This window comes from Agelaius phoeniceus, chromosome 12 (genome assembly GCF_051311805.1).
Source record: "Agelaius phoeniceus isolate bAgePho1 chromosome 12, bAgePho1.hap1, whole genome shotgun sequence".
NCBI classification, from domain to species: Eukaryota; Metazoa; Chordata; class Aves; order Passeriformes; family Icteridae; genus Agelaius; species Agelaius phoeniceus.
Window position 1 is genome coordinate 5,852,057 of NC_135276.1, and position 23,098 is coordinate 5,875,154.

General features: G+C 50.7%; 1 protein-coding gene across 1 annotated transcript in view; it reads left to right on the forward strand.

Annotated features, from left to right (window-relative positions):
* Positions 1–22,146, forward strand: part of LOC129125579 (hydrocephalus-inducing protein homolog) — a 36,895-nt gene extending 14,749 nt beyond the window's left edge. Inside the window, exons 20-45 of the mRNA XM_077185018.1 lie at positions 178–319; positions 1,578–2,196; positions 2,673–2,831; positions 3,246–3,433; positions 3,605–3,787; positions 4,029–4,148; positions 5,440–5,599; positions 5,705–5,877; positions 6,034–6,232; positions 6,909–7,011; positions 7,538–7,637; positions 8,116–8,284; positions 8,566–8,804; positions 9,134–9,206; positions 9,846–10,050; positions 10,423–10,655; positions 11,247–11,398; positions 12,330–12,522; positions 13,084–13,186; positions 13,793–14,044; positions 14,388–14,530; positions 14,871–15,092; positions 16,269–16,429; positions 16,943–17,043; positions 17,582–18,119; positions 18,896–22,146. Coding sequence (XP_077041133.1) covers positions 178–319; positions 1,578–2,196; positions 2,673–2,831; positions 3,246–3,433; positions 3,605–3,787; positions 4,029–4,148; positions 5,440–5,599; positions 5,705–5,877; positions 6,034–6,232; positions 6,909–7,011; positions 7,538–7,637; positions 8,116–8,284; positions 8,566–8,804; positions 9,134–9,206; positions 9,846–10,050; positions 10,423–10,655; positions 11,247–11,398; positions 12,330–12,522; positions 13,084–13,186; positions 13,793–14,044; positions 14,388–14,530; positions 14,871–15,092; positions 16,269–16,429; positions 16,943–17,043; positions 17,582–18,119; positions 18,896–19,064 — 5,099 coding nt within the window. The 3' untranslated portion in view covers positions 19,065–22,146. The remainder of the gene's footprint in view (positions 1–177; positions 320–1,577; positions 2,197–2,672; positions 2,832–3,245; positions 3,434–3,604; positions 3,788–4,028; positions 4,149–5,439; positions 5,600–5,704; positions 5,878–6,033; positions 6,233–6,908; positions 7,012–7,537; positions 7,638–8,115; positions 8,285–8,565; positions 8,805–9,133; positions 9,207–9,845; positions 10,051–10,422; positions 10,656–11,246; positions 11,399–12,329; positions 12,523–13,083; positions 13,187–13,792; positions 14,045–14,387; positions 14,531–14,870; positions 15,093–16,268; positions 16,430–16,942; positions 17,044–17,581; positions 18,120–18,895) is intronic.
* Positions 22,147–23,098: the final 952 nt, after the last annotated feature.

Sequence of the window (23,098 nt, forward strand, 5' to 3'; positions counted from 1 at the left end):
GACCTCACTGCCCTGCCATAGCTTGGGAGATTGAATTCTGGAGCAGGGCTATGTGCTCCCCAATATCTCCTGGGATGATAGGCTGGGTCAGGAAATGCTGTGAATCCTTGCAGCTGGCACAGAGCACCCAGGTCAGCTTGCAGTCACTCATGGTTTCTCCTCTGGTTTGTGCTAAAGATCTGCAATGGGAAAAAACTCTGCAGAAGAAAGCAGAATGTATCTTACAAATGGATGAGGATGAGTATGATGCCCTCCCTAAGGAGAAGAAAGCAGAAGTGGATAAAATAATACTGGAAAGGAAGCGCATACGGAGGGAAAAGTGAGTAAGGCTTCCATGGGTTACTGCTGTTCCATGGGTTATTGTCCCTGGAGGGCAATTCCCTGCTCCAAGGACTCTGAGCTCAGAGGTGCTGGATAGCAAAGGCCAGAAGCAGCACAGGGATGGCCATTCTGAGCTCCCTGGCTCCCAAGAGAGGAAGGACCTTCTTCTGTTGAGACAGAAGATCTTCTTCTCTATTGGAGTGCTGAGCCCTCCTGGCTTAGATGCTGCCTGCAGGGAGCTGGGCTCTGGGCTTGCCTTGGCACTGCCTCTAGAGGTGTCTTTAGGTCCATGGTGTTGAGTTGCACCTTCTTGATCATCTCCCTTCACCAAAACAGTGGGATTGTGGTATGGGCAGGTGTAGGGCACAGAGCAAAGCTTGGTTTGGGTCCTGCTCCTGCCACAGCATTGCAAGTCCTTGCAATGCTGATCTGCCAGGCTTCTCCTTATGGTGGGACACCACCCACAGAAGCTCACGTCCTTTAGGCTCCCCTTCAGCTGCAGCAGTAGGCCAGCCCAGGAGAAGCTCAGCTCCAGCAAGGCAGCCCAGCTCAGGACACACAGGCAAAGTGTGGAGCTGAGAGTGGAGGCTGGTTAAAGCAAGTCTGTGTATCAGCACTTCCTTCAGCCCAGGCTGAAGTTGGTTTCATGGGGAGGAGACAGATGAGGCTGTTTCAGATGGCTTTCATGGCAGAGAGCACCGGTTTGCTTGCTCACAGCTGGCTTCCTGCAGGAAATCTGGCTGACAAGAGCCTGTCTTGCAGGAGAGGAGTTCCTGCAGCCTTTGCTTTCTGACTGATAGGATTATTCTCATTAAGGAGCAGGCTGTGCCCTGAGGGGTGCTGAATGAGCTGAGTGAGAATTGTAGGAGAGATAAGCAGATGTCAGCAATCTGTGATCTGCTTTAAACTGGGAAATCAAGAGACAAAGAGCATTTTCAGGCATCAGCACAGAGAGCTGCTGGATCAGCCTTTGGCAGTGGGCTGGAGGTGTCTGGCTGTGCCTTAAGAGGGAGCTTGCACAGCCAAGACCTTATGATGGCAACGTTCAGGTTTGGCTGGTCCTGGAGGTCCCCTTCCACCAATGCCCTCACTTGGGATGTTCCCAACCTCTGTGGGTTGAGAAAAATTCACGGAAATGGTCTCGTGGTTCTGCCTGGCCTCAGGGTCAAGGAATGAAGTGCAGGGCCGGCCAGGACTGCTGAGCCCAAGTTTCTGGTGGGGACTCTCAGCGATTTTTTCTGTTTTGTTTGCTGAAGGGAGCTGAAGCAGCTGGCTCAAAAGCGTGAGGAAGAGGCAAAAGCCTTAGAGGAGGAAGAGAGGCGGAAGGAGGAAAAGAAGGGTGTCTCTGTGGGGATGCAACTTACAAAACCAGAGAAGAAGGAAACCAAATCACCAGAGGGGAAGGAACCTGAAGCCCCAGAGAAGGGGGAAAACCAAGCCCCTGAGAGGGGAGAAAGCAAAGCTGCAGAGATGGGGGAAACTGAAACCCCAGAAGTCCCAGCTGAGATGGAGAACTTGATCCTGAGGTTTCAGATCTATGATTCATCGCAGCAGAATGTTGCACAGGTTTCCTCCTGCTGGGACAGGGTTCAGGGTACCGTGCAGTTATCTGTGATCCAAAAGGGAAAGTCTTCAGCTGGAAACAAGGGTCAGAAGACCAACAAGCCCCAGGAGAAGGTGGAGAAGAAGCCTGAACAGAAAAGTGGAGACCAAAGGAGTCTTCAGTCATCTCAGCTGGGGACGCAAAGTGAAGCTGCCGAAGGAGCAGTCGGAGACGAGCACATTGGGGTGCCGTGCTTGGACATTGAGGTCTCAGATCCAAAGGCCATGATTGGGGAGATCCTGAGGGATGGGAAGCTGCCAACGGAAGAACAGGTAAAACCCTGCAAGGCTCAGATCTTGAGCTTGCTGTGGTCTTGGGCCCTGGAGCATTGTGTCCCCCCAGGTGATAATGGCACAGAGCTACATCCAGGTCCCTGATGGTGTTCCACAAAGACTCTATCATCCATGTGGAGGGGGAGGTTATCACCATCCCTCAGATGAGCAGGAAGTGGGAGGGCTCTGTGCACAAGTATCCCATCTGTTCAGAGTTTCCCAGCCTGGAAATCATAAACCGTCCCAGGACATGGCCATTGTTTTCTTCAGCTGAGTCACTTGGGAGAGGTTTCTCTCCCAGTCCTGTTTGTAGCTCTTGTGTCTGCTCTGGACCCTGCTCACCCCACTGGACATAACAAAGCACTTTACTTCATGTAAATTAAAAACCTCATTGCCAAAAGCTCAGTGCCTTCAAAGAAGGAGTTGTGAGGATGTAGGTGACAGAAGTATAAACAGGATTTTCTCTTCTGTTTTAGCTGCTGAAACATCTGGGACTGCATCCTGACGGCCCTCCCCTTCCCCCTGCTGCTGTGCTCTCCATAGTCGAGTACCCAGAGGAGAGGCTGGGCTCTGCAGAGCGTGTGGAGCCCTTCACCATTGTGGCACCAGAAGGTGCTGCTATGGAAGAGGATCCGGTGGGTGCTCCAGTGGTGCTGGCACTGAAGGTGCCGGGGCAGGGACCTGTCTAGACAGGGACAGGCGGGACAGGAAAAGGGAACATTGTGGAGAGGTAGTGAAGATGTGATGGGGTCCCATGTCTGCAGGTCTCCTTTCTGTCAGGGATGGGACCAAAGAGACAGTTCTGCTGGAGACAGAGCAGTTCTGTAAGACAAGAGGGGAAAACAGCACTTAAAACCATGAACTTCCTTTGAGGAGAGGGTCCTGAGTGAGCAGGGTGAAACAAACACCAATAAGGAAGACCAAGTCCATGGGCAGGTGGACTTACTTATTTTTTTCTCTCTTCTGTTGGTGAACAAACCCCCATTTTGCTTTCCAGAATGGGGATGTCTCAGGGCTCACCTCTCCCTCCCTCTTCTCTCTCCCCTTAGGCCAAGGCCCCAGATGTGAAGGGCAGTTCTGCCAAGGGCCATCCAAAGACAGGTAAAGCAACCAGCAGAGACAGCTCTGCAAAGGAGAAGCATATCTCCACACAGAGATCAGAAAGTCCCCAGGATTCCTCTGCAACAAGATCCAAAAGTACAGTGGGAAGTGCCTCAGTCCCCACAGAATTCCTCAGGTGAGCTGAGGAGGAGGTGGTGATGCCTCTGCTTCTCGGTCCTCTTGCCAAACAAGGTCCATCGTCCCCAGCTCCACAGTGACCCCGTGCCAGTGCTGGGGGATGGCGAGTGCACCCTCCTTGTTCTGTTTGCTCCTCAGCAATGTCTGAAGCCTCCTCTTTAATTGCCAGGCTGAAACGGTACCGGTGGATAGTGCCTGCCCACGGTGAGGTGGAACTGAAGGTCCACTTCTCTGCCAAAAAGCCAGGGAAGTTTGAGCAGACACTGAGGTTTGAGCTCGTGCAGTCAAAGCGCCAGTACGAGCTGCCCTGCCGTGGCACCGGCCTCTACCCCAGCATCAGCCAGAACCCTCGGTAAGGCTGGGCCCTGGCAGCCTCCCACAGCACAGCTGCCCCTGAACTCACAGCCAGGGCTGCCCCTTGGGGCTTCTGGCCTGGGCAGATGATGCTCCCTGGGGTCGCACAGCATCTCTTCCTGTGCTGGGAGCTGGGAAGGCAGATGGTACCTCAGCCACCAGGAAGGGTTATGGCTTTCTGACTACATTTCCTGCTTGGAGCATCTCATAGCTCCTCCTTCCCCACTTTCTCTGCCCAGGGTGGTGTTTCCACAGTGCAGGAAAACCATGAAGGAAGATGAAGTCATCTTCAAGGAATACGTTGAGAGCACAAAGCAATTCCACTTTGGACCGCTGCTGTGTGGGAAATCAAGAGAGTGGTATGTGCTCCCTGCTGGGCCTTGTCCTTTTCTGGACATGCCTGGAGAGACATGCTGTCCTGGTGGCACAATCCAGGGCAGTCCCCAGCAGAGTCCTGGGTTTGAAGGACCAAAGACACATGGGTTTGAAGACACATGGGTTTAAAGGACCACAGATGTGTGAACTTGAGCAGATAAGAGGCAAATGAGCCTTGGAGGAGCTGCTCTGCCTACCCAGTGGGTGCCTTGGTGGCCACCTTGGTGGCCAGAGCCGTGTGCTGCTGCCAGTCCAAAGGTGACTTGGGGGCAACTTTTGTGTCCCCCTCCACATGTCAGCTTCAACCCACAGGAAATGAACTTTATGGTGGGTTTTGAAGTGCTTTGAGCTCTGCAGGTAGCCTGATCTAGCAATTATTCTGTAGATGGTTTTGTAAACCTTTCATTAATCTGTAATTATTAATAAGATTTTGTGGTTGACCTGCCAATGGGCGTCAAGGGGAACATACAGCAGGAATTACATTTTCCTGTAACGACATTGCATGCTCACTGCTGGATAAAATCTGCATAAACACATTGTCATTGAAGCTATTGTGTACTTCTACTTTTACTGTCACTTAAAAAAAATTAACATTAAGTTCTTATTTCCATGGGAGCTCTGGAGGGCTAGGTCTGTTTTGACAGCCCAAGGAAATGAAACTGAAATACATACAATCTTTAGCCAGGTTGATGGATGGTCTGGGATCTCTGTTTGCCTCTTTAATCCTTTCTCCAAGCTCCTCTCTCTAACTTTCACTCCAAAGTCATTTCCACACCTGAGAGAAGGGTCATTTGTTATCTTTTTGCATTCCTCTTAGGAATTGATGCTTTATGTTTCTTTCTCAGACTCTGAGCTAACCCATGAAATCCAAAGCACTTTCATGACTTTTCATAAAAGAGATTAGCTAAACTCATTTTCCAAAGGCCTTTCCTTATACCCTGAAGGGAAGGCATCCCAAGAAAGAAGGGGAAAGAACCCATATGTCTGGTGTACTTTTATTTTTCTAGGCACCCTTGAATTAATGTTGTGTTAAAAACTCTTGAAGTGGCTTGAGCATCATCAGGCTTCTGGGCTGGAGGCACCAAGTCCAGGGGAAGGCATCAGAGTAAGGCAGGGATGAGCACACGCCCATGGCCCTGACTGGGATCCATTTCCCTCACTTGTTTGTTAGAGCAGGGTCTCCCAGCATCACTTCCTCGGGTGCACACGGTGCTCTCCGCGGTGTGTGGCAAAGGCAACAGTCTCCTCTGCAGCCTTTTCCCCTTTTGTGGGCAGGTACAAGGCCCAGAACTGTCCTGGCAACTCAGAGAATCTGACCATCCTCAACAACTCCTCTATGGACATAGAGGTCCAGTTCTCCTTTGAGAATGATGGGGAAGCAGAGACATTCCTTCTGGACCCTCCCAGCATGACCCTGAAACCAAAGGAGAAGCGGGTAGGAGAAGGGCAAGTAGAGCAGGCACTGTAGAAGTGCCCAGGGGCTGCTCCTCCTGCTCACACTCAGAGCTCCTTTGATTTCTTCCTGTGGGGCCATGTCCAGGAGCTGACCATTTGGGCATACCCCACCTCCCTTGGCTTCCTGGAAGACAAACTCATCTGCAGCATTGAGAAGAACCCGGAGCCAGTGGTCTTCAGCCTGTGCTGCCATGGGGTGCATGTGAAGCTGGAGGTCAGCCCCTCGGAGCTCTCTTTTGACAAGCTGCTTCTGCACAGGTCAGTCATCCCACAAGCACTCCAAGACTGGTGACAAAGAGAAAACATTTGACTCTGGTTTCTGGGGCATGGATGGAGCTGCTCCAAGTTGCATTCAGTGGTGAGGCTGGTGTGACCATCCAGCAGCTGATGCCAAGTGCCTTCCTCTCTCTGCAGGACTGACAGCAGGACCTTGGTCCTGAAAAACAACAGCCTGCTGCCCATGGCCTGGCAGCTCAATGGGCTGGATTACCTTGCTGAGAACTTCTCCTTGTCACAAGATAATGGCATCCTTGATCCCTGCTCAGAGTTTGAAGTGACACTGCATTTCAAGGCTGAGCAGATTGGCATAATTGAGAAGATCCTCCGACTAGAGGTGAGAGGAACTGTGCTCTGCCTGGCAGGGCAGGGCACAGTGAGCAGCCATGTGCTCCTAGGGGCAGAGTCAGGAAGAGCTGCACCTGAGAGAGACAAGGGTGCTGTGACCCCAGCTTCTGCCTCTGCACAGTATTTGCCAGAACATGCAGTGCATCCACATCCCCCCAGATAAGCAGACACTGCATCCTGAGCCTGTGCCACAACCACCTTGTCCCTTTGAATGGTTGAAGGTTGTTGTTTGGTGGTACAGACTGTAGCGTGATCTCTAGATTCCTCCTGGACTTTGTCTGAAGCTCTTGCACAGTGCAACAAACTCTCCCCCTGGGATTTTGTTCCCCATGGTTTAGGGGCTGCATTTCAGACAGGGTGCTAGGTGATTGGAGAGGGTTGTCAATGCCACCTGCTCTGAGACACCTCACATTTCTTACACCCCTGTGCCTCTCAAGGATGCTTTAGCAGCAGCATTCCCTGCTGTAGGAATGCAGAGTTGGGCTGATAGGGTTTTTTACTGCAGCAGAATCCCACTGGGGCAGCCCATGAGAGGAACAGGTTAAGCAAAGCTTGGGAGTCCACCAATGCTTGTGAAGCCAGGGAGGCCATAGGGGAAGCAGCCAGCAGAGACAAGGACTTTTCAAAAGAATAACCTGAACAGTGTTTGTTTCTTGATGCCTCAGGTTTCAGATACAGAAAACGTCCTGGGGGTTGTTCACACTGAAAATATCGAAATCTCTGCAGAGGTCTATGATGTTTCTCTGACCATTGACTTCATACCTGAAGGTCAGTGGATGCCTCCCAAACAAAGCAGTCCAGGTGCACTGCATTACCTTGGGAGGTGGGCAACCAAAGCGATGGGATGGGATGGGATGGGATGGAATACAAGGATGGCATGGATACATAAAGCATGTACCCTGCAACCTGCATGAAATAAAGCATTGTCAGGTCTCTGACAGCCTTAAGTCTCTCCCCTCTGAACTTTGAAGTGTGCAGCTTGATGTGCAGATTGGATTTCACAACAGTGACGTGAACAGGCAGTTGGTAACTCCCACAGGCTCAGCACAGCATATAAAGTAATTGGATTTGTGCTTGGGAGTGAGGAAATGGAAGGCGAGCTCTTTAGCTACTAAGCCTGCAGATATTTTGAGTGTGAAGAGAAAGGGCAGACAAGTAGCTGGAAAACCCTTTCAGGAACAGAAACTTGCTGGAAAGGGGTTTGCACCAAGACCTCCATGTAGCTTGTGGCCTGTTGTATTCTGCAGCAGCTCACAAATACTGTGTTTGACTTTACTCTGTGGGTTTTCTGCAGGTCCAGAAGGAAGCTTGGACTTTGGAACCATTAATGTCATGGATAACGTGAAGAAAATCCTAAGTTTAAACAACAAAGGGGTATACAACATTGAGTACAGGTGAGTCCTGCTGCCTGGTAGTGAGTATTTCCTTGGGTTCCCAGGCCTGCATGCTATGTCAATGGCTAGAACCATTTCCATGCTGGCTACCTCATGGTAAATACAAAACCTGGTCTCTCTAATCTCAATTATTCTACAAGAGAATCCAGCCACAAACCAGCAGTTCTTCACAGCTCAGCAGGAACCCAAAGGAGAGCCCCAGAAATTTCAGCCACTGAAATGCTGAGATTCATTGCCTTTCTTTGATGGTCACCTCCTTTCTCTTTCTGAGACTCTGTAAGGAAGTGAATGAAAAATGGTGGTGTCAAGGTTTCTTGCAGTAACCTCATGATTGTCTGAATTCTCTGTCAAGATCCAGGATTCCCTGACAGAGCTGAACTCTCCCTTTTTTTTTCTGGTCCTATGCAAAGTCCTGGCTGTGCTGGTGGCACCTGTACTTTTAACTGCAGAGATCTCCATTCCTTCCCTTTCTCCCCAGGTTCACGCTGAAGGGTACAGGTCCCAGGATGCGAGACGTGGCATCCCACTTCACTGTTGTGCCTCAGTCGGGCGTGCTGATTGCCTCCCAGCCTGCTGTGAATGTTGAGATGCTCTTCCACCCCACAAATGAAATGCTCCTCAAGAACAGACCCATCCTGTACTGCCAGGTGAGCTGCCTGGGCCAGGCTGTGTTATCACACGGTGTTTTGGGAGTATAAACAGGATAGATGTCTAATGGAAGGAGGGCTTTAACTGGAGAATCCTCTCTCCTACACACACAAAGTCTTTCAACGCCATTTGGGAGGCTTCCTAAGTGGAGCTGAGAATCTGACTCTGGAGGAGGTGCTTAAACAGGGAGGGGTAAACTGGAGGCCTGGGGAGGGAGGCTGGGGCCTGGGGTAGAGGCTGGCCTCTTTGCTTTGTTTACCAGCCCTTCCTGTGGACACAGGTGATAGATGCCAGATCAGGTCGAGGAGGCCAGGCTGTCGCCGACATCCCGCTGAAGGTGTCGGCCAAAGCCGTGTACAGCAAGTACAGCATTGAGCCTGCCTCACCCATCAACTTTGGAGCCATGATCAAGGGCACCAAGAAGAGCCAGACTGTGGTGCTGGAGAACAAAGGCATGCTCCACTTCAAATTCTGCATCCGCCAACCACCCGAGGATGCGTCTACATCGGAAAGCAAAAGGTACGAGAGGCCCTGACCACCCTTCCTGTCTGAGGAGGCACCACCCCACAGCTGGTATGTGGCAGGCAGCCAGGAGACCTGGGCTGTTGTGCATTTGCATCCCTGGCTTGGGGAGAGGGAGCAAAAAAAGGCCTGGGTATCCACATGTGTAGTATGAAGCTGGTGATAGAGCTGCTCAGTCCAGCAGGTGCTCTCAATGGGTGCTGCTGGCTGCTCTCTGGGAGCCATCAGGAGCACAAGACTTTCCTCTGTGAGGAGGAAGGCCAGCTTTGGCCTCAGAGAAAGGCGGGGGAGCTCAGATGACAGATACCTCTGCTTTCTCCTCTCAGTTCAAAGGAAGGGGAATCTGCTCCACTGGCTACGAGGCTCTCAACAGCAAGGAAATCAAGCTCCTTGACACAGGTGGGTGACTCCTGCTCCCCAGAAGTGCTGCTGCAGGGGATGTGAGAAGATGCTGCTGTGCCCAGGCTGGGGCTCATCGCCACAGGGTGGGATGTGGTCTGCAAGACCAGTATCTGCTCAGTCCCACTGACAGTCCTGTACTCTGGCTCTGACCTGGAGTTGTGGGGTCAACAGAGGGGAGCAGGTCCTGTGTTTGGTAGCTGCAAGCCAGCATAGGTCTATGAACACCTCAGAAGCAAAAACATCCCCCACTGAACTCCCAGTCCACAGAGCTCAGACAACATTGCTTTTTCTTCTTTGCAGTCCCCGAGCTCTCTCCCATCATTTCTCACAGGTATTTCTGTCTTTCTCAGAGGCATTTCTGCTCTCCTCTGTTACCTCTGGAGATTGAGGGATCACAGCTACCACCTTAATTCTTTACACTCCAATTCCTTTCTCTCTGCCCCCTGGGACAGATTTGTAGCTCTTCTTGGCTTGTTGCTCTCAGCCTGGGGCTGCCTTTGGGCCATGGAGTCATCCTTCCCTGCCCTGGGACTGGGTGCTTGGGCCCAGCTGGAGGCCAGGGCAGGACGTACTCTTTGCTGGGCTGCTCAAGGCACAGCTATTAGCCATCAGCCTCTCCTGGAACTTTTTCTGCAGAGTCACCTCAGTCTTGGCATGTTCACGGTGTCCCCCTGCTCCGGCTCCATCGGTCCGTGGGGCCAGCAGAAGATCACAGTGGAATGCTTCGCAGGGCAGGAGGGGAAATGTGAGGAGCAGCTCTACATTGACATCCCGGGCAGAGACCCCAAGGAAAATCCCCTCGGCGTTCCCTTCACCCTGATTGCCGAGTCCTGCCTCCCAGGTACACACTGCCCACAGTGCCCTTGGTCACACCTGCTGCCGATCAGCACCTCAACTTGCTGCTTGGATAGAGAGGCACACTAGCCCTGGTGTCCCACCTTAAAATCCTCAGAGGTTCCAGCCCTCTTCAAGTCCACCAGTGGACTCATCCCTCCCAGGCTGAGAGGGATGCTTGGAAGCATAAAAGGAAAGCAATGCTCTCTAAGACTGAGATTGACTGAGCTCCATCCTCACAGCCAGTTCCTCCACCCAAGGCTGGGTTTAGCAGTCACCCGGGCAGAAAGGGCTTATCAAGCCTTCTGAGTGGCCAGCAGGGTCCAGATAAACTCATCAGGGAGGCTTCTCCGTGCTCATCCCTCTGGTGTGTCCACAGGACTTGCTGAGGATGTGATGTTAATCTTCGAGGAGTACCCGATCTGCAGCAGCACCGACCTCGACCGCAAGCTGCAGTCAGTGAAAGGCACGGGCCTGTTCATCAGAGATGAGAACAGGTTCATCTTCAACAAGATTCTGGTTGGCCAACAGGCAGAAGCTCATTTCAGTATCTACAGTGCAAGCAGCCTGCCATGTGATGTGGTCCTCTCCATCAAACCTCTGCCTGGAGAGGTAAGAACAGGAGCCAAGGTGGTGATTGCCCTCTAAGGGCTGGGTTAGAGCCTGTTTTGTTCTCCAGATGCGTTGCTTCCTGTGGCCCAGACTAGTCTTGATCAGTGCAGGTCAAACTGCAGGGGAGAGCAGCAGAGCCAGGGAACAGTTGTGTGGAATTCTGCATGTCTTGGGCAAGGTTTTGGCTCACACCTCTGGGTCTTTGGTAGGAGAAGTGAATCCTTCTGAACCTCTCCTGGAAGCACACACAGAGAGGGGCTGTTATGAACTGACATGCCAGGGCTCAAAGCAGAGCATTTCCTCAGGCTTCCTGGCCTTTCCTTCTCTTTGAAGGCCAGTTCTGGGTTATTTGCAGGATCTTCCATGCAGTGCCCATCTCCCATGTAGGCTGGGGAAGGTTCCTGCACTCAAACACACAATGCTTTAGCACAAGGTCAGCATTCCCTGAGGAATGGGAGGATGGGAGCCTGCCCAGGGAAGGAGGAAGGAAGACACAATGTCTGGGGCTGTTCTCAGTAATGCATTTATGAATAAAACTGTGTCATGTTGAAAGGTGTTTTCTCCTAACACTGCTCTCTGGATTCCCCCAAGGAACAAATCCCTATCAACAACATTTTCAAGTTGGATCCAGTCAAGATGTCCATTCCTGGCTCATCCTCTGCTGTTGCTACAGTGACCTTCACCCCGCCGGATGAGCAGAACTACAACTGCACTTTCAAGGCTTCCCTTGTCATCCCAAAAAGGTAACTGACCCTGTGAAATATTGGGGAGGCCTCACTGATAGCTGCCTCTCCCCTGGGAAGGCACAGACCTCTTGTTAGCTCTAATGCTTTCAGTAGCCTCAGGCAGAGTACTTGGCATGAGATGATCTGGGAGGCAGTAACTCTTAGAGCAGAAAAATGAGGCTGATGGTTTAGCCTGTCTGAAGAACTAAGAAGACAGGCAAATATTAGGTAGCCAACTGGAAGTTACTGAGATGTGCTGCAGCTGAGCTGGGGGTTTCTAAGGACAAAGGCTTGGATGAAGCAGTTTCTGTACCAGCAAGTCAGCAGTCACAGTTTCTTCTTTGTTTCTGTAAAATTAGGTGATCCTCTGTGATTCCCTGGCATTCATTAAACTGTTTTATGTGAGTGATTGGAGCTGGTATGAAAGAAGAGTCTGGTTCCTCTGCCCTGGGACCTGTGTGCTGGGGCTTTGGCCTGCTCTTCCTCAACCCTTTAGTGGCTGAATTGGAACAAGACAAGTCTAATTGCTAATAAGCAATTGCTTTTTTACTGTTCATGGAAATGATCTTTACTGATGGTGATGATGATGTGTTTTTGCCTTCTTGCTTTTGTACTGCTTTCATGCTGTGCTTTTGCTTGTTGCATAAGTTCATCTCACTGCAGCCAGGGGATTTGCCATGTCTCATCTGGTGCCTCATTATTTACCTGTTGTACGGCATGATTCAATTAAGTAAAATAATTTTTAACTGTTATTGTGGAAGGCTCTGGCTCTTTGGAGCAGATTCCTCTAGTGAATGGCCCTGAGTGGATTGGGAAGAGGCTGGTGGGGGGCTGTGTTGTGGGGTACAGGAGCACCAGGCAGGGAAAACACTGTGGCCCTTGCTGCTTTGCCTGCCTAGTGAGAAATGGGTTAGTGCCAGCTGAAATTGTTTCTGTGCCTCTCCTGCAGCCCTGTGAAAATTAAACCCCAAACCGTGACCTTCACCATCAGTGGGAAGGCGCACGAGGCACAGCTGACAGTCGTGTGCCCCAGCGCTCGCAGCAAGAGGGGAACGGCCGTGCTGCGCTTCAAGAGGCTCCGGGTGGGGAGATCCGAGAAGCTGCCTCTGGTCGTCCGGAACGATGGCATCATACCTCTCAAGGTGAGGAGGACCTGCTCAAGGAATGGTCTGGTTTGGGAACAAGCGCTTGTGGCACAGGGGAAGGGTCCCAAAAAACATGGCAGACCTGGGAAGAGGTGTCAGAAATTCTTTTTAAGCAAGTGACTGACATCTGTTCTCCAAGAAGGGAATTCTTGGAAATTTTCCATCCAGTCTTTCTTCTTTAAGTTGAACACAAGAAAGGTGGTGGAGTATTTTCCCCCCTGTCTCTCAGGTCACCTTTTGTTCTCATGGACATGTGTGATTTTCCAGTTCCATTAGATTGTATTTGATCCCAGTTTACTACATTTTAAGTAGACTTAGATGTAGTTTAATTACATTCTGCTCATTACTTTCTGTCCTGTTTGGTTCTGTGTCAGTTCTACCCAGATGTTTCTGAACGCCCTTTTTCTTGTCTGGTTTGACTTAACTTTTGTGCTAAGTGCTGTTAGTAGTGGGAGAGGTGCTGGGCTGCCATGTGGGACCAGCAGCACTGTGGTGTCAGTCCCTGTGCCACCCTGTACTCACACCAGCATCACTGTGCTCTGGTTTCCCTTTTCTCAGTTTATGTTACGCCTGGAGCACGAGTACGGAGCGTTCTTCTTGAAGGGCAGGGCCTCCACACTCGAGGTATTCCACACTGAAGATGAGGACTCCGTCGGAAATGGTAAATTCATTAACCATAAAATGTGATCATGCTAAGAGGGAAAACTCAGCCAAGCCTGCTCTTGGCTTCTCCGAGCAGCAGCCAGATGTTAGGCACAGTTTTGTTCCTTGGGCTCTCTGTCCCCCAAGCTTTTCTTGGCGCCTTTTTGCAGGGTTTCTTCCTAGCAAGTTGTAGGAAGTTCCTCTGTTCTAGACGTGGGGGGTTGAGTTGTGGGGGACTGTCACTACCACAGTGGACCCTCTGAGATATTTGCTGCATGTGGGAAGGTATCGACCTGAACAGACACAGCCCTTGAGCACACAGACAGCCAGCAGAAGCCAAAAGCACTCTTTGGCTCAGCTTTGCATATGGCTGGAGCTGGCTGGAAGCAGATGGAATGAGGGCTGGGCATCAGTCTGAGGTTAAGCTGCTTAAGTGGTGATGTGTCTGGAGGTGGCATAGGCACAAGGTGTCTTGTGAGCATAGGAAGAGGGTCTGGAACCACGGAGGGGGTAGAAGCTGTGCTTAGAAGGTACCTGGTTTCAACCTCTTATTCCTCATATATCCTATGGAAATATTTCCTCTGTACAGCTGTATCACTTAACTCTGATTTCCATTGCTGTGCAGAGAGCAAGCCCACAAAGCCTTTCTTCCTTCTGCATCGTGGGGAATCAACAGAGTTTGATGTCATTTTCAAACCCACCCTGGCTCAACGTCTGGAAGGGAAGATTCGTCTGTTGGTGGGGGACACCTGCTCTAACAAGATCCTAGTAGAGCTGGTGGGTGAAGGCCACAGGGACAGATTTGCCTTCAGAGGACTAAAGGAAGACACAGAGGAAAGGGATGCTAAGAGCAGTCTGAATAAAGACATCATTGATGGTAAGAGAGGAGAGGCTGCCAAGGTGGAGCAAGGAAGAGGACAATGTCTGATCATGTGTGTCCTCCCTCTAGCCAGGCCTGGGCTGTCACCCATGGGACTTGGTGGCCTGTGGGTGTGGCAGCCATGCATGCAGAGCAGCGTGTGCTGTGCTGCATGTCGCTGGCTTAGGGATGTGTCAGGGTGTTTCCCTGGAAGTGGTGGGATGGGGAGCTGCCTGGGGAACTCCCTGCAGAGGGAGGAAGGCTTGGAGCAAGGAAGCATTGAATGTGCAGGTGTCTGTGCACGTGAGGGGGTGGATGGAGCTCCCTGCATACTGAGATCTCTTGCTCTCCTCCTTTACAGCTGTCAGAGTGAACCACGTGGACTTTGGGCACTGTCCCGTCGGGAAGCGCTGCCGCAGGACCTTCGCCATCGTCAACCGCACCCGGCACCGGTTCCTGCGCTTTGAGTGGGAGGCAGACGGCCCATTCCACATCTCCCCCAAGGTGAGCGTGGACTGCTCTGCCTTTCCCCACTGCTCAGGCCCTGCCCTGGTGTTCCCAGGAGCTGGCAGGGAGTCCTCGCATGCCACTGATAGCCCATTCCAGTGCCATGAGGAACTGCAGTCCCTGGCTTGGCTGGGCCAAGGCTGCCAGCCTTGCAGCAAAGGCTTCGTGTTATGGGAGGTGGCACCTTCTGTTCATACTTTTGTCTATCAAACTTCACATAAATCCACTCTGAAGTGCAGATTCCTGGCACAGCTGCTCACCACATCAGTTCCTTTTGCTGTCAGTCCTGCCCTTGGCAGTGCTTCCAGTTTGGTCTTGACTCCCTGATTCCCCCTAGGTGGGACACCTCCGTCCTCGCCGTGCCAAGGAGATCAAAGTGTCCTTCAAATCAAATGTCCCAGTCACCTACAGGAGGCACCTTGTGAAATGTAAGGTGACCAAGATCGAGTTTCAGCTGCCACCAAGGAAGGTTCCGGACTGGGATGACCGAAAGTGCATTGTCTCATGGAAGACTACCCCCAGGAAAGACCCAGGAGACAAATTCTATAAAATGGAGAAGGTAAGAAGCAAAATGGCAAAAAAAGCCAACCCAGCTTTTACAAAAAGAACCACCATAACACCATCACTGCTGGCTGTGCAGCTCCTGCCTCCTCTGACATTGGGCAGCTGTGAGGTTCACCAGCAGTGCAGTCCAGGGGGAGAGGTGGATGCACAGTGACTGGATACATCCACACAAGAGGGGGAAGCCTTTGGACAAGAGACCTTTAGCCACACACAAACCATCAGTCTGTGCCACAAGCACAAGTGTTGCTGCCCATGTTGAATGGGGGACAATGTTTTATGATTTTATCCCATTTTATGGTGTTAGAAATGTCTTCATCCCATTTGGTGCCTTTTCACCAACAAGGAGGTAAGTCTGCTGCACTCTGTCTCTTCTTTTGAAGCAGAGAGAAATCCACTTCTCCTGCATATGCTGGTGAAGTACAAGTTTTGTCTGCATGGATACCAGAGAATTTGGTTATAGTCTCTGTATTGTGTGGGATATCTCATCATGGAGTAGCTCAGGCACTGTGTGACAGTATGGAGGAGTCCAGAGAAGGATCATCTCCAGAGACTCTGACTTTTATTGTCATTATTGCCACACAAACTCATCTTGGCTGAAGGTTAATTCTGAGTTTCTGGACCATTTTAAGGCTTCTAAGCCATCCTCTTTTCTGTCAGAACATCTGCAGTTGGAGACTTTCCTAGTGAGATCTTTCACATCCCAAAATGCCCATCCTCAGCTCCCAGCAGTGAGGCTGTTGATCCACACAAGAAATTTGGAGAGCACTTTCTCCTAAGACAAGAAGGAAAAGGTGCTTTCTAAAACTCTTCAGTCATGGGGTTCTCCACCTACAGAGCTCCAGCAGGGGAACTTAAACCAAATTTTGAGACCTGCTGGATTTATGGGGGACCAGGAAAAGAGTCAGTCCCTCTACAAGGTTGAAGTACAGGGACTGGAACACGGCTATAGTCTCCATGGGGATATTAACAGCTGTGGTAGTGACTGCTTGGATCAGTGGGTAGAAACAACTACTGTAGCAGAGCAGTCCCAATTTTGTCATCTTTCCAGGGAAGTAAAAGTGAATGGTCCTTTCCGGTCCCTCTATGAGGCTGATCTTGGAGGCCAGATGATTCCCTTCTCAGCCTGACCTTCTGGGCTCTGCTCAGTGATTCCTCCCTCCTGTGTTTGCAGGTGGTCGAGCCAGTCCCCGAAACGGATCACACTGTGGTGGAGGACAGCACCCAGGAGGCCGAGGTGTGCCTCAGTGCTGCTGTTGCCTACACCCAGCTGAAGACGAACACCATCGTGGTTCAGTTCAAGGATACCTTGCCCTTCCAGACAAGGACAGCCACGTGAGTGTTGGGGGCCAGGCACAGCTCCTCCGGGGAGCAGGAGCTGCCTTTGCCCAGGGCTGGCCCAGTGCCTGCTTCCCAGAACTCTGCCCCAGCCCAAACCAGCACAGGCCCATTTATGTGCACACAAGGCCAAGCAGGAGATGGTGGTCAGGAGAGCCTCAGTGCTGCCATACCTTTCTGCTGAGAACAGAAAGGTTTGCTCTCACTGCATGTCACCTGTCCTCATCTGCTCAAGAATAAGTTTGCAGTCAAACCAAGACCTAAAGTCCAGAGGAAGCCCCTTAGCTTCAGTGTCCTGGGCACCATGTTGGCCCTTTCCTCTTAAACATCCAGACTTGGAAATACTGTTTTGGGCCACCCAGGACAGCAGTCTGAGCATGGCAGGGTTGCCTGGGGAAGAAGGTGCTCCTCAGCAGAAAGTGATACCAGAAGTTCCTCAAACAATATTACTGTACTATTTGCTTTATATTTATTTGACATTTTTTTTTATTCCTCCTTCTTGCTTTTCAGTTTCAGAATTCACAACACAGGGAAGGTAGCCCTGGAATACTACTGGGAGGAACTTGTAGCTAGTAAACCAGTGAAGAAGCCATACTCAGTCGCTCTGATGCGTAAGGACATTTCACCCCAAAACATTAATTGCTTTTTCATCCTTGTCCACACGTCCACTTTCATCAGCATCTTCCCAGCTGCAGCTGGAGCGTTTTCTCCTTGTCCCTCTCTGCCTTTCAGCCTTTTCTGTTCTTGCTCTGCCACTTCTGCTCTGCAAAGGAGCTGAGCCAGGCTCTGGGGAGAGCCACGTGCTGGGTCAGGACTGGGAAGGGGGACATCAGGTCATCTCTTGGAGAAGTCTGAGACTGGGAAAAGCAGTGGCGTAACGAGTGAGCTGCCCTGCAGCCACTGTCTGTGTGCAGTTCCCCACTCCAGGGCAAATGCAAAGTCACTGTCTAAAAGCAACTCTCCTGCTTTGGCACAGGAATGTGTGCTGCAGGCAGAGACCCTGCTCCCAGACGCTCTCTTTCCTTCTAGAATAAAGTACTTGGCCAGATATGCTCCAAGTGCATCCCAGCTCTCTTCCACCTATGTGCAGCAGGAGGCAGAATTGCTGGGAACACAGGTCTTTGAAAGGTGTCCTCTTGCTCCCTGCAGGTCGGTTCCTCTCCAATAAAGTTGTAAAGCATCGCAGAAAGCTGCTGCGTCGTTACTGGCGGCGGCTGGCCCGTCCTCCTAAAGTGCGGCGGCAGCCTGACAAGAAGCAGCAGCATTCCAAGTGGTGGCAGCAGCAGCAGGATTCCAAGCAGCAGCAGCCTTCTAAGCAGCAGCAGCTTTCTGAGAAGGAGCAGCTGGATTCCAAGCAGAAGAAGGGTTCCAAGAAGCAGAGCTGCTCCAAGGAACAACACCTCCCTGAGCAGCAGCAGCAGCAGCCCAAGGAGCAGCAGCCCGAGCAGCAGCAGCCTGAGGAGGAGCAGCCAGCCCCTTCCAAGAAGAAGAAAAAGAAAAAGCACATCTCTCTGCAGCATACCAGTTCCTCCATGGAAATCTTCCCAGATCTGACCGATGAAACACCGGCAGCACTGTTCTCCATCGACCCCTACCGCGGCACCCTGGCTCCTGGCGAGATGCAGACCTTCCATCTGCGCTTCTCCCCGAAGGCTGTGGGGAAGTTTAAGACCATCATGGTGTGCAGGTGGGAAACGTCTCCGCCAACTCATGCTATCAATGGGTGTCACTGAATCACAGGGTGGGACAGGGTGGAAGGGACCACAGGAGGTCATCTGGTCCCACTTCCCTGCTCAGGTGGGGTCCTCCCAGAGCACAGGGTTGTGTCCAGAGGGCTCTGGAATAATTCCGGTGAGGGACACTCCACACCCTCTCTGGGCAAGCTGTCACCTACACAGGAAAAAAGTTCTTCCTCAGGTTCAGGTGGAATTTCCTGTTCAGGTTCTGCCATTGCCTCTTGTCCTATTGCTGGGCATCACCAAGCACAGCCTGGTTCATCCCCTAACACCCTCCCTTCAGTCCCTCTGACTGGAATGGGGAGGTGGGCATGGAGTCAGGCAGCCCCAGAGAGGCAGCAGAAACACCCACAGGAGCACAGAAAGATCATCATCTGGCCTTGGAAGGGAGGCACTGGGAAAAGACACCGTATGAAACATCACGCTCCTGGAAGGTTGCAAAATCTGGAACGAGAGATCTGGGGACAAGCCAGTCCCTAGCTCTGCTTCCTTTTGGGACAAGCAAGGCCTGCTTCTCTGCATGGAACCCTGTGTGCTGTAGTTGGTTCCCAGGCACTTAACTGGTCATGTTCCTGCCCTTGCACCTCTGTGCAGTGAGTGCATTTATTTAATCTGCTGCTCACTGCTTGCACAGAGAGAGGATGCAACACTGTGTGCTCTGCAAGGAGACAGAAAAGCAGCTGGCTGGAAATGTTCCTCTGGCTAACACCAGTCCCCTTCTTCCTAGGATTCCTAAGCTGAGGCCAAGTCAGAAGAGGGTGCGGGTGATTTTGAAAGGCAGGGCCCGGGACAAGAAGAAGAAGAGGTTTGGTCAACCCAAACGCCCGGCGTTACGGCAGAGGGAGGAGAGCCCGAGGCCCAAGAAGCATGTGCACTGGAAACTGCCCCCTGAGTGACAGCGTTTGTGTCAGCTGGAGCCTCCACAGGAGCCAGCAACACCGTGCCTTCTGCTGCTGATGGTCTCCCACCCTAAATTAGTTAAGTAATTCTTGGGTAATTGTTAGTTAATTGTTAATTGACATGGCTTTCAGAGCCCAGGCTAGTTTAATGTAGAACCCCAGTGCCACACCAGGAGTGGGGAAGTACCTTGGTATGGGGATTTCCCAAGCTAGAACTTTTAGAGCTGCTTGCTCTATGGTGCATGATCTTCAAACCATGATGGAGGCCAGGTAAAGGAGACAGGAGGAGGCTGTGTCTTGAGGTTCCAACAGAAGAAGGTTTATTGGTTGAAGGGATCAGGAGCAGAAGAGCCCCAAGCGCTGCTGTGCTTGAGTTTAAATACAGTAATGTCATTATAGTGCAAGAGTTCTATTGTCATTACATTGCAAGGATTCCATATTGCTAGAGTTTTGTACCTCCTTGATGTTTCTCACAGGCATCTCCTCTAGGCACTGACTCTTCCTTGTCCTCACAGCAGCCAACTGACTCCAGTTCCCCACAACCAACCAATCCACTCTTTTATAACACTCTTCTTATTGGCTACAGGTGTGGCCTGTTAAAATCAGGCCTGCTCCTAATCTTTAATAATTAACCCAGCTGCAACTCTTTTTAGGGGATAAGATTACTTTCTATACTACCTTTATTTACTTATATTCTATTCCCCTACACAGTAACAAACTGGATGGGAGGATACAGACAGGCATCCAAGGGGGAATCCTTGGGGGAGGAGTGAGGGGATTAGGTCACTTGCTTGGGGCCAGTTGGGGCAGGTGGGAGGAGAGGGCAGGTCACATGGGCCCCTGGGACATCCAGGTTTTGGGGAATTCCAGAGGGGTGGCATGATCAGGGATGGGTTCAAGGTGGGAATGACAAGGGAGACTCAGGAACAAGGGGCAGGGTAACACTGCAAGGCAGGTGGAACAAAGGGCAGGGAATACCACAAAGGGCAGCTTCAGGGCTGGATACAACTCAGAGACAAGCCAGCTTGGGGAAAATACAGCATTGGAACAAACTACCAACGTTTACAATGTACTAATAAAATAAACATGGGCCACAATAGTTAATTAAACAACTGGCAATAAATCGTTAGTTGTCAGCTTGTCTTGGTTGGAAAGACAGGTGTCTGTGGGACCTCTCTGGAATGGAGAATGTGACCTTCCCTCCAAATTATTATAACTGAAATTAAGGGGCTTTCAGGCAAAGATATGGGAAAAGGAGTAGCAGTTCTTTACTAGCATGTAAGGCAAACAAAACCAACACTGGCAGCAACAACAAACAGAACCAGATACCCAACCTTCCCTCGGCTGCAGGCACTTCCCCTTTGCTGTAGTTCTGGTCACAGCTGTGCAGGGAAGGGAGGCAGATAATGAATAAAGCAATTACTAGAGAAATTTTAATTAAGCTACACCAAGGAATACACTGGAGAGCTCAAGCACTGTGTGATCAGTTCGGAAGAACTTATTGCTGTGAGGGAATCTATACAGGAATCAAACAGAGACTGAACAATGCTCAATTGGTTAAAAGGTAAATAAGAAAGTGATGAGAAAATACCCCAGTGAGGGAAGAGCCCTAGCCCTTAGACCCTTTCAAAATATGCAAATAAATTACACTGAGTTCCCCAGAATACAGAGATGGAAATACCTTCTTGTAATAATTGATCACCTCACCCACGGGGTAGAAGCCTTTCCTACCTCAACTGCAACTGCCTCCAAAGTGGCTAAGATGCTATTAGAACAAACATTCCCAGATATGGGATAATGAAAGAATAGACTCAGAGAAGGGAACACACTTCAGAAATTTTGCATTCTATATGTGTTGAATTAGACATAAATTGGAGATTTCATACCCCGTGGCACCCTCAAGGCTCTGGATGTGTGGAGAGAATGAATGCTATCCTTAAGAACCATATTACCAAATTAATGATTGAAAGCAGATTAGCACCATTACGGATCAGAACTGCTCCAAGTAAGGACATAGGAGTTTCTCCCAATGAAATGTTACTTGGGTTACCTTATCTGGGAAGGGAGGAGGGGTTGCCAATGGCTGAAACGAATGACTTAGATCTCAGAAATCATTTGCAGGCAATTGCACTCTCTCTCATGGATCTTAGAAGAAAAGAGTTGTTACCCCAAACATCACCTCTAGACTTTCACATACGCCAGGTAAAACCAGGAGATTGGGTTCTAATAAACTTGGAATGATGATACCTTAACAGCAGCGCGGGAAGGTCCCTTTCAGGTACTTTTAACAACTGAAACAGTTGCCAGGACTGCAGAAAAGCTCTCACACCTCTCAAGTCAAAGGGCCAAGTGGAAGCTCCTCCCCAAACTTGGACAGTGGTACAAGGAAGTGACCCTTAAAAGTTAATCTTCAAAAGATGATTTAATAGTGAACAGTCAAGGGCAAGACTGGACTGACCTCTGTATTTGCCACCTGAGAGCCTTTTGTTCCACTGTGGGCTGCAACCCCTTGGGTGTTGAGCAGTGGGAATATGAGGCAAACCAGACTGACAAAAGAGGAATAGGAAATGATGTTCTAAGACTCTGCAAATTGCTGGATGGAGTGTCATGGCTTCTATGCTTCACCTCTGCATTCCTGCAGTGTGCTGTTCTAGTGCACAGAACTCGGGAAGCAGGTATGGATACCGAGGAAGGTAACCTTTGGTGCTACAGTCACCCTCTGAGGTTTGCATCATCCCAGCAAGCACGGATGGAACTGCTCATGGCAGGCACTGCACACAAGCGTATCTACATCCTACTTTGCTTGAGTTGGAGGAGAACTATGGACAGCAACCAGAACTGACAAATCAGGAACCTTTAAATAGACTGAATTTAACACCGACCTAAGAAAAGATGGATTAATCTTATTTATAACTGCTTCACAAAAGGAGCCAGTTTGTGCTGACCAGATGGGGTAATTAAACCAAGGGCTTCAGCAAAAACAGGATAATAAAAGGAAAGAGTGGATTGTGAGAGATGAGGTGAGATTTTGCTGAAGCCAAAAGGTTGTTAGGTTAAAGAATGAAAGGTGTTGGTTTTATGTGGTGTTGTTTGGATTTGTTCTGGTTGGTTTGTTGAGTGTTGCTGTGAGCTGGGAGAGGGGTGGGGTTGGAGACCTGACTAAAAAGAAGTGGGATGAGAGGAGTGGGGACCATAAATTTGCAGATGACAGCAAGTTGGGAGCATGTGCCTATCTGTTGGAGGGTAGGAGGGCTCTGCACAGGGCCCTGGACAGGCTGGATCCAGAACCCAAATCCAACAAGGTGAGGTTTAACAAGTCCCAGTGCTGGGTCCTGCACCTCGGCCACAACAACCCCTGCAGCGCTACAGGCTGGGGACAGAGTGGCTGGGCAGTGCCCAGGCACAAAGGGACCTGGGGGTACTGGTCAACAGCAACTGAACATGAGCCAGCAGAGTGCCCTGGGGGCCAAGAAGGCCAATGGCTCCTGGCCTGTGTCAGGAATGGTGTGGCCAGCAGGAGCAGGGAGATCATCCTTCCCCTGTACTCAGCACTGGTGAGGGCACACCTTGAGTGCTGTGTCCAGTCTGGCCCCTCAGTTTAGGAAGGATGTTGAGATGCTCAAGCGTGTCCAGAGCAGGCAACAATGCTGGTGAAGGGCCTGGAACACAAACCCTATGAAGAAAGGCTGAGGGAGCTGGGGGTGTTCAGCTTGGAGAAAAGGAGACTCAGGAGAGTTTATCACTCTCTACAACTCCCTGAAAGGTGGTTGGAGACAGGTGGGGGTCAGTCTGCTCCCAGGCAACAAGTGACAGAATGAGAGGACCCAGTCTTAAGCTGCATCAGGGGAAGTTTAGATTAGATGTTAGAAAAAAAATTCTTCACTGAAGGAGTGACAGCACACTAGAATCGCCTGCCCAGCGAGGTGGTGGAGTTGCCAACCCTGGACATGTTTAAAAAAAGAGTAGACGTGGCACTCAGTGCCATGGTTTAGTTGATGAGGAGCTGTTAGGTCATCGGTTGAACTAGATGG